The following is a 14297-nucleotide window of genomic DNA, read 5'->3' as shown; positions in this document are numbered from 1 at the left end:
CAATACAGTGCTCAGGTTTAGCAACTCAAGAACTCCCAGATACCAGAGCTTCGGACAAAATAGTGAGCAACTGAAAATGAAACATACCAAGAGCGACTGTTTGAAAAGTTAGTCAAAAAGGAAAACCGTACCCAAACTGCAGAGACCAATGCTATCAAATCTGACAGCTGGACATATTTGAATCAAAACACAACTCAAAGTCAGATCCCAACGTGAATAAAATGATAGACTCCAAGTGCAGGCTGTTAAAATGTTCCCTTACACTCTCAAGCAATGCTCTTACAAAACGGAACAGAGGTCAACAAATTAATGCATGAAAAATGAGGCAAACACAATTGCTGACTTCACATATTATTCTTCCCTCTTATAAAAGTGTTTGTTTGGTTTTTTTCTTCTTTCTAAAAATAGGGGGTGATTTCAAACATACTTGTCACCCTTATACAAGGGCCCAGTGAAACCTTCCAGAATTACTCCCATTTTAGCACCTGTGCAGCCAAAGTGAGGGCGACTATACATTTTAAATCTACTGCGTTGTGAAAACAAACCCAAAGTTATCTCTCACCTGGAAACAAAGTACCCACCCATTGATCTCATCTGGAAGACCAGGGAGAGGAAACCCAGACTTAATATTCTCGGCCATTGACTATGTGAACTTATTATATAGATGTAAATTCTCTGGGTCTCCATTTCTCTCTAAAATGAGTACAAGAGTCAATGCAACTTAACAAACATACACTATTGAGAATACAATCAAAAATATAGCCTTTGCTTCAAATTCTGGCATCCCTAAATTCTAGACTTTTATGGCTGTGTGTTTTCACTTTTAGGTTTATGAGAAATGTGACTAGCTGGCTCTAAATGTGATTTTAAGATATGATCTAAATTTTCAATCAAGTGTATCAGAACCCCTTGGCTATGGTGTCCATCACCAGGAAATGGTACGATGGTGGCCGATTCCATTTGTTGAGCACCAACAAATGTAAAGAGTGTTATTCTACTGAATTCCATAAAACAAAGTGCTTTGTTAATTTTCATTTTACTGTCCCTGAGGCTTAGCAATGCCAGAACTATCTCCAAAGGTATTTTGTATTCATCAAATAAGATTTATCCCAACTATGGTCAGTTAACATGAAAAGAACACAAGCTCCAAACAGCTTTTTATTCTTCCAAAACTTAATGCTTTACTAGAGAAACAGCCTGAATAATTAGCAATCTGATTGCTAAAATTAAGTAAAAACAATGTAAGATTTAAAGACATGGCAACCACTACAAACAAGATTCTTCTTCCATTAACCTTAATTCTAATCAGTCACTGTTTAGCTGTTTCTTTCTACCACGGTGAGAACCGTATTTTTCTTACAATTGCTAAGGAATTTTGTTGACATAAATTACACCAGTAGAAACCACAATATCCTTGGGCCTTGGGCCCTTATGTGAAATTTATGCCTATGATGTCTGTAGTAAATAAATGGTAAGACAGGCCTTTGAATCCACCGGCAGACTGGACACAGTTTCCTCACCCACATTTCCACATCTTATCCTGTGTTCTAATGTTTTTGAGGATTCCAACCCATTGGCTGAGAATATTTGAAATGAAAGGGACAATGAGATTTAAAAGATAAAAGATACCTGACCACAGTGCATAAACTCAGCAAGAAGTTTAATTACGACTCAGTTTTCATTTCTTTACAATAAAGAAGCACATGATCAAGTCTTTTCATTATGAAAATTGGTATAGGCCTGGGAATCAAAGAAAAATCTGCAGAATAAGATTATCTACCTATTCAGTAGAATTCCCTCTAACCAGAACAAGAACTGTGGACTATCCATACGGAACCAACCTTGTGATTTTACTGCAGAGGTCAGCTACATGCGACACACTGCCATCACACAGCTTTCTAAGTTCGAAGTTTTCATCAGCCGCAGCGGTGATTGTGGGATGGCTACCTGAGCAGTGATCAAAATCCCAGGTCTTCCCTATGATCTCTTCTGATCAAACAACCCCAAGCTCAAAAACCTTGAATCCCAAATAAAGTGACACACTGAAGAGAGATACAATGTTAGTTTCTGAAATTTTATTATTTTTAATACATACATGTCACAAACAGAAACCTTCAAACACCACACACAATTCCATAACCAAATGTTTCAGGTTTATTAACATTCTTTAACTATTTACACTTTCTTCCCCCAACAAAAGTGCAATCCAAGACATCTTGACAAGAAATGTTTACTGACAAGAATATATTTGTGAGCTGGTTTTAATGATGCCCATCCGTTATTTTTTCTTTCCATTACCTGGAATAATAACAAAGTCAACAGGACACAGAGATGAGCTGGGTTAGGCAGCATCCTATTAAAGGAACGAAAACACTGAACAGGAGCACTTATTCCTCAAGTCCTCCCCAAACCTCCAACTAAAAATGCTCAAGAGCTGCAACCAGGAGACCAAAGAGGAGAGCTGAGTGGAGGTCCTGATCTGGCCACAGCACAACAGACTGTACATTAAGCGTCAGTCTTACAGGACAAAACAGAAGACTGCAGCAAGTTAGGTCTCACGGTCTGAGAAGTTACATGTCAGCCTATCCGTTAGTTTTAGTATTTCAACACCGAATAATATTCTTTCCTGATGAGGTCATCTCCCCCCAAACAGATACGAAAATACTTTTTATTCTGAAAATAAGCTTCTTTTGCAAACACTGGAAAGTAAAGACCGGGGAGAGCTCTTTCTTAGAGTGGAATAATTCATCCCACTCCGCAATTTCATGGCCAATGTCTATCTTTTAATCAAACAGCTGATAAACTCAGTATATCTATCACTTGCTTCAGATGCAACCAGAAGGGAGTGGAGAACTGAGTCAGCCTGAAGAGGAAGTAATAAAACCATCAGAAAGAGTTTCTCACTAGAATGAAGCAGGTAACATTTTATTTGTTCCAGGTACAGAATGCTTAAAACTAAATGAATTAAAAAAAGAGTTAGAACAGATGAAAACTCACTTTGAAATTACTAATCACTTACAAGTGGTTCATTTTATTGAACACTACTTATCAGAAAAAAAGAAAATGGATCTCTGGTGTGACTAATGTCCTTTAATATCCGACCCACAACAAAAATGGTCATTTTTGACCTATTCCAATTTCCACCAGAGCAAAGTACTTTGACAAAGTGTGGCAAATATACCAAGGTCAGCACATTTCCAAAATAAGATTTATTCTCCACATTGTTGCATACTCAATTATATTTTATTCCCAAATAAGCCAGATTCTCTACTTTAGAGGAGAACGTGATGCCTTAAAGGCAAAAGATACTCTCAGATGATACCTGTGCCTTGACTTTTAACATAACTGCAGCATCCACAGAATCCTAACTTTGTCATCCAAATAAAGGCCAAAAGCAAATTTTATCCAATTATAGGAAAACTCCTTATCTTACTTTTCAGAGAGTAGAAAACAAATATAAGGAGAAAATACTGAATGCATCAGACACTACACTCACAGTAGTTTTAGACTACTAGGAGCTTATGAATGTGTCAATGTGTCAATTTTAAGATCCAGAACAACAATATAAGCAGGTTTCTCTACAAAATTTTAGGTGAATTAAAAAAGAGCATTACAGACATTTATTTTACTATATGTTTTAAGTTCAGAACTAAAATCCAAATGCTACTCTTAGGATAAGAGAAACCAATTTTTATACTTGGGTACATGAGAGAATCAATGGGGAACCAGTTAATTCACAATTACAGCTTTGTGTATTAAAGACAAATTTGCAAGGGCTATGTCCTATAGACCTTTTAAGTCGCATCAAATACCGTCAGACCAATATCGATTTGCCACTTCTTAAAGGCATTGGGCATTTCCCCCTACTGTGAAATATTTTTCAGATCATCAAACACCAAACCAGATGCAGTAAACCAAATTACAATCATCCAAACTGAAAGATAAGAATATTAGTCAATATGCTGGTTCTTTAATGTTATCTCAAACAAAACATCAAATATTTCATACAATAGAATGGAGACTTGCTTGCAATAATAGCTAAATGCTTCTGAGAGGAAAAACAGCTTTCTGAGAGGGAAAAAAAAAAAAAGGTATAAACCAAATGAATAACACAAAATGCTCGCATAACCCCAAATTTGGCTGCCCATGAAACGACTGTATTTTCAGCATTCTATTAGCCTACATGTTAATACTTGAAATTATCAAATCATTTTTGAGGGATCATATTCCAATTACAATTCTATACGGGTATGAGGTGCCCGTCTATTTAAACCATCAAGCTCTCATTAACACACGTCCATATTTTGGAAAGCCCAATGCTCTGACTAATCGAGTTACACAAATTACCATCTTTTTTCACTAACGGTGAAGTATCACAGAGAGCTTCAGAATGATCTCTTCTCAAACATACTGTTACAACAGATTACTAATGTTTTGAAAAATGAAACACATTTAAAAAGAAATATTAAAATTCTTTTCCTCATATCCTCAAAAGCAATTTTTTCCTTTCCTTCCTAGGGTCAAACCTATGATTTGGGAAACTCAGCATTAAATGGGTAAAATGTGGCCATAACAGTTTTGTGGAAGGTAAGGCATGGTAACGGTGGCTCTGAAATTCACCAGTTAGGGTCCACGGCTGTGAGATTACCCCTAAGAAGGATCTGACATCAGATGACACCTCGACAGTGCAACCTACATAAATCGACACCCACCCAAATCATGTTATTCATGGATTCTCCTTCAGGGCTCATCTGACCAACCTCAAAGACACAATTCAAATGACAGAGTTCTTTCTGCCTGATCTTGCCCCCTCCCTAGAGTCACTGTGTATCACTTCCAAATTCACTTAGCATATTCTCTGTGACAGGTCACTTACCCACAAATATTTGCAACACCATTAGTTTTCACAGGTCTTATAATTCGGATATAATTTTCAGGAGGACAACTGCTAAGTCACAACAGTGACAGAAACAGCACTCGGGTCTACTTGCAAATAATGTGGTCAGTGCGCAGTGCAGAACACTAAACCAAGACAGACTAATCCACTATCAGCTCCCTAGGCACAGACTCACGTTCACACGTCACGTGTTTTTCCCAAGGCCCCGGGAAGATCTAAGAAGTGGGTCTTGAGACGGTTAACAAGATCGGAACAGGAGTTTCCTTCCAACACCTACCATGCTTTTAGTTTATAACCACATAATCCCTTTGCTAATTTCACCCTATCCTCCCCACCACCTTCAAAGCTGCATGAGAGACGCTTAGTGATGGTGAACCACTAGCCCAGACTCACAGGATTATCCGTTTGGGCTCCGGTCGTGACCACAGACTAACACTGAGGAGTCAAGAGAGGGTAAGGGGCCAACCCCATGTCAGTGGCACATGTACACAAAGGAACTCTCCTTTAAATTAGAAAAGAAAGTAATGTCACAGAATGTCTCCCTATAAAAGATATGTAATAAAGAAGTAAGGTCAATAAAATAGCTACTACTAAAGCAAAGCTTTCATCAATAAGCTTCGAGAACTTTGAAGGAGGAAAATGGCTTCACGAAATGGTAGTCCAGGTTCCCACAGTGCGGACACTGCTGGACATTGCTGTACTCGGAGAAGTACTGCATCCCGATCCGTACGTCTATCACAGGCTTCCCGCAGTGCTTACAGTTCAGGCGGGCCTGGGGGGGGGAAACACAGACGTGTGAGCCACGATGCCCTTCTGTCTCACAGCACAGTCAATGTCACCCACACCGCGATGCAACACTGCTAGGCCAGAGAAACGGATCGAGAGTTTAGCAAAGCGTCCCTTTCATTGCCAAAAGCAGGTTATGCAAAGCCTAAGACGCATGCTCAACTGCTCATCGTCAGTCCGACGCACTGACTCTTAACATTTCTCCCTGGATGTGCACACCGCTAGCATTTCCACCTACTGGTACGAAACCAACTCCAAACCTGTACTGCCCGAACGTCTGCACTAAAGTTCTCCTAACAACAGGAAACCCCCTCCCCTGGATTGTACCGAGTGGCTGAAGCCAACTTCCCTCATTCAAAGCCTCATGAAGCTTCTGGGAACATGCTGAGTTTAGGTTAAAACTTCATATACATTTCTTTCTGCTCCTTACTGCCCTTGTTTCCTTTGATGTAAAAATAAAATGCCCCCTAAAATACTCAAGGAAAATTAACGATCCAGGAAGAAGTGCTATGTTTATCCTGAGGCTTCTGGGAAACCACCGCACAGCAGATCTTCATTCATGCCTGGGCCTCTGACAGCACAAGACTAGAGTCTTTCAGCAAAAGGTCCAAGAACTTAAGTGAATAACCAGAAATGATAAATACAACAGACTCTCAATTTAGACTCATTCTAAAAATGTAATAAAAAGTATGATCTCATTTTGCGCTCAACACACTCCTGTGAGGCGTGTGAATTTTAGATGAAGAAACTGAGGCACACAGTGAGAGAGCAACATGGCTAAGACCACAAAGTTAGGAAGCAGAAAGGCTGGGAACTGAACAAAGTAGCTTACTCCAGAGCCCACGTGTTTAGTTGTGACATGGACGACTTTTCTGGAGTCTAAGATCAATTCTCTTTTAGCTGATTAATCTCTCTGAACAACAAAAGTGAAATTCTGGGCAAACCTCTCTCTTTAATCATTCTCTTTAATCTGCTGTTCCTTTCAAATAACTAACCATCGCTTACTTTGGCTCAAAGCCTTATTAGAAGACTTTCCTTGATTCCTTAATACGGTCTAACACTTGTACCTTCCCGGTGAATAAACAGCTGACCCTTGAACAACCCAGGTTGAACTACATGGGTCCTCTTATAAATAAGCAGATTTGTTTAAATAAATACAATACAGTATTATAAATGTATTTTCTCTCCCTTATTATTTTCTTTATAATATTATCTTTTCTCTACCTTATTCAATGTAAGAATACAGTATACAATACATATGATATACAAAATATGCGTTAATCAACTACTTATTTATGTTATCGGTAAGGCTTCTGGTCAGTAGGAGACTATTAGTAGTTAAGCATTTGGGGAGTCAAAAGTTGTATGTGGATTTTCGACTGCACAGGGGATCAGTGCCCTTAACCCCTATGTTGTTCAAGAGTGAACTGTAATTAATTGATATTTTTTTAAAGCCAAAGAGTAATCAAACATGTTTTCCATTTTACTAGGAGGCCATAAAATAAAAGTCTGAGCTTACAGTTTTAAGGAAGAAATACATATTGGGTACCAATATTGGGTATGGCAGGATGCCATTCTGCTTTCCTCCCTAAAGATAAGGAAATAATCCCATCGCCTTTCAAGCGTCTAGTAGAAAGAACACCAGACTGGCTGTAACACATTTGTAAAGACCTGGGCAAAAAGGTCTATTCTGTGTGTGGAAAACAAGGAGGCTAAACTAGATCTCCCGGGTCCTTCCCGGCACCAACATTCTATGAGGCACAGGCCCCAAATTCTTTTATTTCCTTATTTCTTTAAAAGAGAACCCTCTCTCACGTGTGTAAAGAGAGAGAAGCCGCCGCCTCCTGTTTCTCTCATCTCAAAAGCTGCCATCACGGCACGATGGATATTACAAAACGCTACAGTGCAGAACTCAAAGGCTAATGAGATCTCATTTCCAACGCTAATGGAATTTTAAAATGGAAATGTGGTCAATGTATCAGAATAGCATAAAAGTGGTCAGTCCTATCCGGAATCAAATGACAGGCTACGGATGGCCATCTAGGTCTCTCACGGCCGTGCTTCTCTTCTGAGATCACTAGTAGAGACAAAATATAGCTGAAAAACCCACCCTGCCAACCTTTTAATTCAACCGACACAGGTTATCACAGGATACTCTCTTTATAAAATCAAACCATAATGCTAAAGATACAAAACTATGTAGTAACCAATAAAGTGTGTACTAGTTATTGACATTGAAAGCCAGACTTGGCCACCAAAGAGCCAAGGAAAATTCTCTCCTACCCATGAATATCAAGGAATTCTAAAACGAGGCTTTCTTTTCCCCAAGCACTTGGAAACAAACCAAGATACTTCCAAGAAATTTCTTTTGTCTGCTGTGTTTCCATGTACTTATTAATATGTTTTCAGAGGCTACCACTTCCCTTTTTCCTGGTGGCAGCTAAGTTTTGGAAAATGCTTCCTCTTACCGGTGCTTTATGGATTACATATCTTTCATGTTGACCTCCCAACACTGTACAAAGCAGGCAGTTCCTGGGTAACTTTACTATCCCATAGGAAGAAAGCAAAAGAAAATCCTCTCTGTTAAAGAAGGGGTTTGAACCCATGAACTATGAGACCATGACCTGAGCTGAAGTCAGACAACTGAACTGAGCCACCCAGGCACCCCTAAGTAATAGCTTTTTTTTCTTACTAGAACCTAAGTATACGTTAATCATACAAACTTAAGAAAATACAGCAAAAGAAAACTTAGGGAACCACTTAGCATCCCACCATCCAGAAACAACCTCTGATTAACAGGCCAGCAGCTCCCTTTTTACAAATGGAAGCATACTTCCATACATATTATGCTATTTTATAAAGTACCTTTGTGACTTGAAATACTAAAACTCTTTCTTATGAATTAGACATTACTCTACATACCCCTTTGAGTGGCTGCCGAGTATTCCAGCAAAAACTCCCTCACACTGGTGAATCAGCTATCATCCCTGGACTCTGGGGAAGTCTTAGGATTGTTCACTTATCTTCCTCCTCCTCTCCCAAGCTAACTACAGCACTGCCTCTAACTCCTCTACACCGACTACAGAAAAGAAGCCGGAGATCATCCACAGCTCGCTCTGTGGGGCCAATACCAACCTGACAGCACGGAGAGGCGGCCAGGATGTCGTAGGTGTACATGGTGCCCAGCTGGTGCCAGCTGCCGTCCCACCGCGACTTACACTTGATGCAGATGATCTTGTGAACCCCTTCCAGGCAGTCCACGCACACCGCGTACAGGTGCATGAGTCTCCCTGTGCACAGAAGACATAATGCTGAGAGTGGCCGTTAGAAGGGATAAAAAAAAGTGGGTTACCCATCAATTATAAACAAACATGTTATCATTCAAATAAAATAAGCAAAATAGGTCCTATTTATCACATATCCCCAAGATGTCCTTTTAGAATAATGATGAATACTAACTATTATCAATGGGACATATATTTGAAGTTCAGTTTTAATAAATATTGGCTCAATTCACTTTTCCAAAAAGAACTGACAGGTTTCCAATATGGACATCCAAACTCAAATGATCAAGCCACAAATGCTAAAAACTAGCCAGTGATGACAGAGGACTTTCTGCTCAGAAGTCTGTGCGTGGTGTGGGGACTGAACCACAACACTAGTCTGCAGTCAAGGGCTTTCATCCACCGACAGGTCCCATCATAAAAAAAGGCAAAAGTCTGTCTTGATATACTGGTGGCCCAGAATTCTACCACAGCCACGATTACTACGTTAACTGTCTTTGTCTCCAAAACTGCTCAGCCATCACCATATTTAATTTAGGAACCAGAATTATAGCTTACTTGTAAGTGGTTATTTAAAAGGAGTTCAATGCGGGGCGCCTGGGTGGCCCAGTCGGTTAAGCGTCCGACTTCAGCCAGGTCATGATCTCGCGGTCCGTGAGTTCGAGCCCCGCGTCAGGCTCTGGGCTGATGGCTCAGAGCCTGGAGCCTGTTTCCGATTCTGTGTCTCCCTCTCTCTCTGCCCCTCCCCCGTTCATGCTCTGTCTCTCTCTGTCCCAAAAATAAATAAACGTTGAAAAAAAAAATTTTTTTTTTAAATAAATAAATGAAAGGAGTTCAATGCTTTGTTATTTACTTGGCTCTTCAAAGACACAACCCCATTCTTCCATCACCTATTAACATCTAGTGCTTGAGAAAGAAGTCACCCTTGTTTACACAGAAGGGTTAGTTAGGATTCAAATCATTGGGAAAGACTGGGAATGTCCAGGATCAGCCCAGACAGTGTGTAAGAGCAACACTGTTGCTCTCACAGGGAGCTCTGCTGTGCTGAAAGCTATGGTAAGAAGAACACGTCCCCCTCCAGAATGTGCTGCTCCCTGCCATCCGCCCGCCCATGGCTCTTCACCTTTCAGAGGTTAGGGCCAGCCTGCTCCTTACCTGTTGGGGGGTCGGGGGTAATACAGTACTTACAAAGACACTTTTCATTGCACTTGCTTACAAGGCTCTCTCTTCCTCCATGAGGGTAGGAACACGTCTACACGCACGCACGCACACGCACACACACACACACACACACACACACACACACACACACACTGTTCTCAGGACTATCTAATTTTCACCTTTCTCCACCCATTCCCTGATAGGTTCCCTTCAGACATGGTCCTGGGCTCTGCCATATACTCTTCCTTTACTTTCTCTTTTCTCCCTATTCAAGAGTTCTTCTAATCTTAAAATCTGAACCACCACTGTTATAAAAGAAGCTCCCCAAATGCTTATTTCTCAAGGTGCTTGCTACATAGACCTCTCCAGTGAAGAGTCCCAACACCCCTTCAAACCCAAAACACACCAATGTCCTTCCTCATCGTCTTTCCCCTAAGACAAGTCCCCTTCCCAACATTCTCCACTCCCGTCCATGAACAGCATCATTTATCTGATCTAGAGCCAAAGTGAGCTAACAGGGATGCATTCTCATCCTCTATAGGCAAGCTGTCCCCCAAGCTCCAATTTTTCCTTTAAAATAATCTCCTGTAGATATATATTCCTACCTTTCAGTTCCCACTGTTAGCACCCAACAGTCTCTCATTCCTGCCATCTAGACTGGAGATAGAAGTTCTACCTCCCTTTAAAAAAAAAAAGGAAGTTCCACCTCCCTATAGATAGGTTCCACCCCTTTTGAACAATTTTTTCCCCAACCGATCATCTACTCTTAAAAAAAACAACTCTTGGGGCGCCTGGGTGGCTCAGTTGGTTGAGCGTCTGACTTTGGCTCAAGTCATGATCTCACAGTTCGTGAGTTCGGGCCCCGCGTCGGGCTCTGTGCTGACAACTCAGAGCCTGGAGCCTGCTTCACATTCTGTGTCTCCCTCTCTCTCTGCTCCTCCCCCGCTCGTGCTCTGTCTGTCTCTCTCTCTCTCTCTCTCTCTCTCTCTCTCTCTCTCAAAAAATAAACAAACATTAAAAAAAATGTTTTTTTTAAACTCTTCAGTTCTTAACACGGCAAAGCTCTTGTTATGGCTCAAAAGGACACCCACAATCTATTGTCCACCTGACCTACTCATTGTCCACTGCAGAACCTCTACCCTAACCAACCTGTTCTCTCCAGTTCTGTCTCCCGACTTTTTAACCACCATTCCTTTGCTCATGTTGCTCCCTGTCCTTATCAGCAAAGACCTTATGTGAGCAGACCCTCTGCTTATCAAAATCCAGCCCACCTTCTGACATCTGCCTTCACGCTGCCTCCTGTGACTATGCAGGCCAAAGTGGCCCCTTCCTTACTGTAGGCAACTACAGGATGCCTAACGTACATCATATCCAGGTGTTATTAACTCCACAGGTGGTACTAGTGTCTTCAGTCTGGTAAAGTTAATTACATTTTTATAAAAACATCTTACATCCTGGGGGCACCTGGGTGGCTCAGCTGGTTGGGCATCCAACTTCAGCTCAGGTTATGAACTCACAGTTCGGCAGTTCGAGCCCTGCATCGGGCTCTGGTGGTGCGGGGCCTGCTTGGGATTCTCTCTCCCTCTCTTTGCCCCTTCCCCACCTGCACATACTCTCTCTCTCCTCTCTCTCTCTCTCAAAATAAATAAATAAACTTTAAAAAAAAAAAAAAAGAACATCGCATCCTAAGATTATAAATTGGTGAAAAGCAAGAACTGATAGTACCCAGCACATGTATGAAATTCATAAAACGGACTCGCTGATGAATGGGTTAAGCGAAAAGACTCCATCACAAATAGAAGAACACTCCTCTCATGTACACTGAACGCCTGTACTCTCATTCATCTTCAGAAAGAGTATTTCCAGCCTTAAAACGAAGTGAAAGTAGTTTCCACCTACTTCCCTCTAAAATTATCCCCGACCAGTATAAAGAATGAGAAACAAAACACAAACTCCATTTTCCAGGAAACTACGAGATACCTGCAAACCTGAACCAAAATAAGAGCTCAGAAGCTGGATGAAGGCATTTTAAATGGTTTAGCTCTGGAAGCAGCCAGCATGCACAGGGGGGAGTGGGATGAGGTGCTGAGAGGAAAACAGTGTGGGATAGACAAGTAGCCATTCTGTGCAACTTTTTCCACCAAATCAGCCCCCAAATCTCGGCTAGCCTTACAACTTATTTTGAAGAACACAACGTGACGGAAGTGATGAGACTCAGTTCCACACTTACGCCTCTGGAGAGAGACTGCAGCCCCCACACTCACCCCCGCTGAATGCAGGAAAGAGCCCAGCCCAGCCCTACTGGAAGACAGAAGACTACACAGAACAAGGAGGAGGGTAGAGCCATTCAGTCCGGCTGAGGCTCCCCAGGCCAGCCAGTCTGCCAACTGTCAGACCCGTGTCAGGGGCCATCCTAATCAACCTCCCCACAGAACGGTGACAAATCAGAAATCATCACTGTTTTAAAACACTCAGTGGGGGAGTAATTTGCCTTTAACAAAGGTTAAAAGACATTCGGGATGAGGTGAAGCTCTGGAAAAGGAAGGGGGTGGGGCTCCCCCTGCAACTTCACTTCCTCTTCCTCGGATGAGAAAGTTAGGACAAGAAACTGCATCTGTGAAACAAGAACAAGATGCTATTAAAAAGAGCTCTTGGAAATTATAATTCATATTTACATAACAGAAAATCTTAAACTCAGTAAAAATACTGGAATATAAAGTCCAAGAAATCTTCCAGAAGGCAAGATAAAGAGATAAACAACAGGCTCAATGTGTATATAATAGAACAAAAAAAAGGGATCAATTTTAAGAGATCCAATATCTGACTAACAGTTGCACAGGTTTTTTTTCCCCCCCTTAAATGAAAGAAAAAATCTTCAGAGAAATAAATTAGAAGAAAATTCCCCCAAACTAAAGACTGTAAGTTTACACAGTCAAATGTTTCACAACGAATTGGGGGGGTGGGAGGTGGGGGGGGGGGGGGGGGACAAGTGACGGTGAAACTTCACAACACTAGGGATAAAGAGGAAATCTTAAAACCTTCAGGGGATAGAAGGGGAGAACAAAGGGACAGGAATAAGACTACTATTTGACTTCTCAACAGTGACACTGGAAGACAGGAGACAGTGAAGAAATGCCTTCAAAATCCTAAGGGGAGAATATTTATAACTTGGAAGACTTATACCCAGTCAGACAGCAATCAAGTATGAAGATAGAATCAAGATCTTATCAGACTTTCAAAGTCAGAAAATACCTATTCCCATGCTTCCTTTCTCAGAAAGCTCCTGGGGATGTTCCTTAACAAACTGGGGGAATAAACCAAGAAAAAAGAAAACACAGGATCTAGGAAACAGAAGATTAAAAAAAAAAAAAGAAAGAAAGAAAAGCAATTAAAGAATTCCTGGAAGGGCAGCTATGTAGTACAGCCAGTAATGAGTGCACCAGGACAGACAGAAGCAGGGAGACGAAAGGCTCCGTGAAGGAGATTTCTGCAAAAAGAAATTTATAAAATGTATGATACGTATGTGCAAATGTTTCTGAAAGCTTTGTGAGAGCTGCTGGAAAGTGAGAACAACCAGCCATTGTTTCCAAAAAGATGAAGCCAATGAAACTGTGAAGCAACTATTAACTTGAAGAAAAACAAAAGATGTCTTAGAATATACTGTACTCTACACAGGAAATGCACCTACACTACTTACTCAACACTAAATATTTACATAATCTTAACAGTAAAAACATTAAGGATTTAACCAAGAACTGTAATAGATTATCCTGATAGAAAGCGGAAGATTTAAGAAAGCAGAGTCATCCACCTCAAAAGTAAGCCAACAGACAGTATCCAAAATTGGACATGAAGATAGCAGTTTCTAAATGATGATGGGAAAAACCTGAGAATCAGTTACAGTTGAAACGTGCTCGTCTCTGGGAACCGAAACAGCAGGCATTGATGGGAAGAAGGCAGGTGGGGCTACATCGTTTCTACTACAGGCTTTGTTAGCACACTTTTTTTGAAATTTATTTTTGTTTGTTAAGTTTATTTATTTTGAGAGAAAGAGCATGCACAGGAGGGGCAGAGAGAGTCGGGGGGGGGAGGGGGAGAGAATCCCAAGCAGGCTCTGCACTGTCACAGGCGCCCCATTTTTTAGCACGCTTTTAAAGTTACATATGTGT

General features: G+C 41.0%; 1 protein-coding gene across 2 annotated transcripts in view; it reads right to left on the bottom strand.

The window, feature by feature from the left end:
• Positions 1 to 2060: 2060 nt before the first annotated feature.
• Positions 2061 to 14297, bottom strand: part of HECA (hdc homolog, cell cycle regulator) — a 51375-nt gene continuing 39138 nt past the window's right edge. The window contains exons 3-4 of one of the 2 annotated variants that reach the window (XM_047858109.1): positions 8819 to 8994; positions 2061 to 5669 (exon numbers count right to left, since the gene is read on the bottom strand). In XM_047858109.1, the coding sequence (XP_047714065.1) occupies positions 5505 to 5669; positions 8819 to 8994 (341 nt within the window). In that variant the 3' untranslated portion in view covers positions 2061 to 5504. The remainder of the gene's footprint in view (positions 5670 to 8818; positions 8995 to 14297) is intronic. The other variant, XM_047858110.1, reaches the window with a different exon arrangement.

The sequence above is a fragment of the Prionailurus viverrinus genome, chromosome B2 (assembly GCF_022837055.1).
Source record: "Prionailurus viverrinus isolate Anna chromosome B2, UM_Priviv_1.0, whole genome shotgun sequence".
Classification (NCBI taxonomy): domain Eukaryota; kingdom Metazoa; phylum Chordata; class Mammalia; order Carnivora; family Felidae; genus Prionailurus; species Prionailurus viverrinus.
The sequence above is the reverse complement of the archived record's forward strand: the minus strand, read 5'-3'. Positions and strand labels throughout refer to the sequence as shown.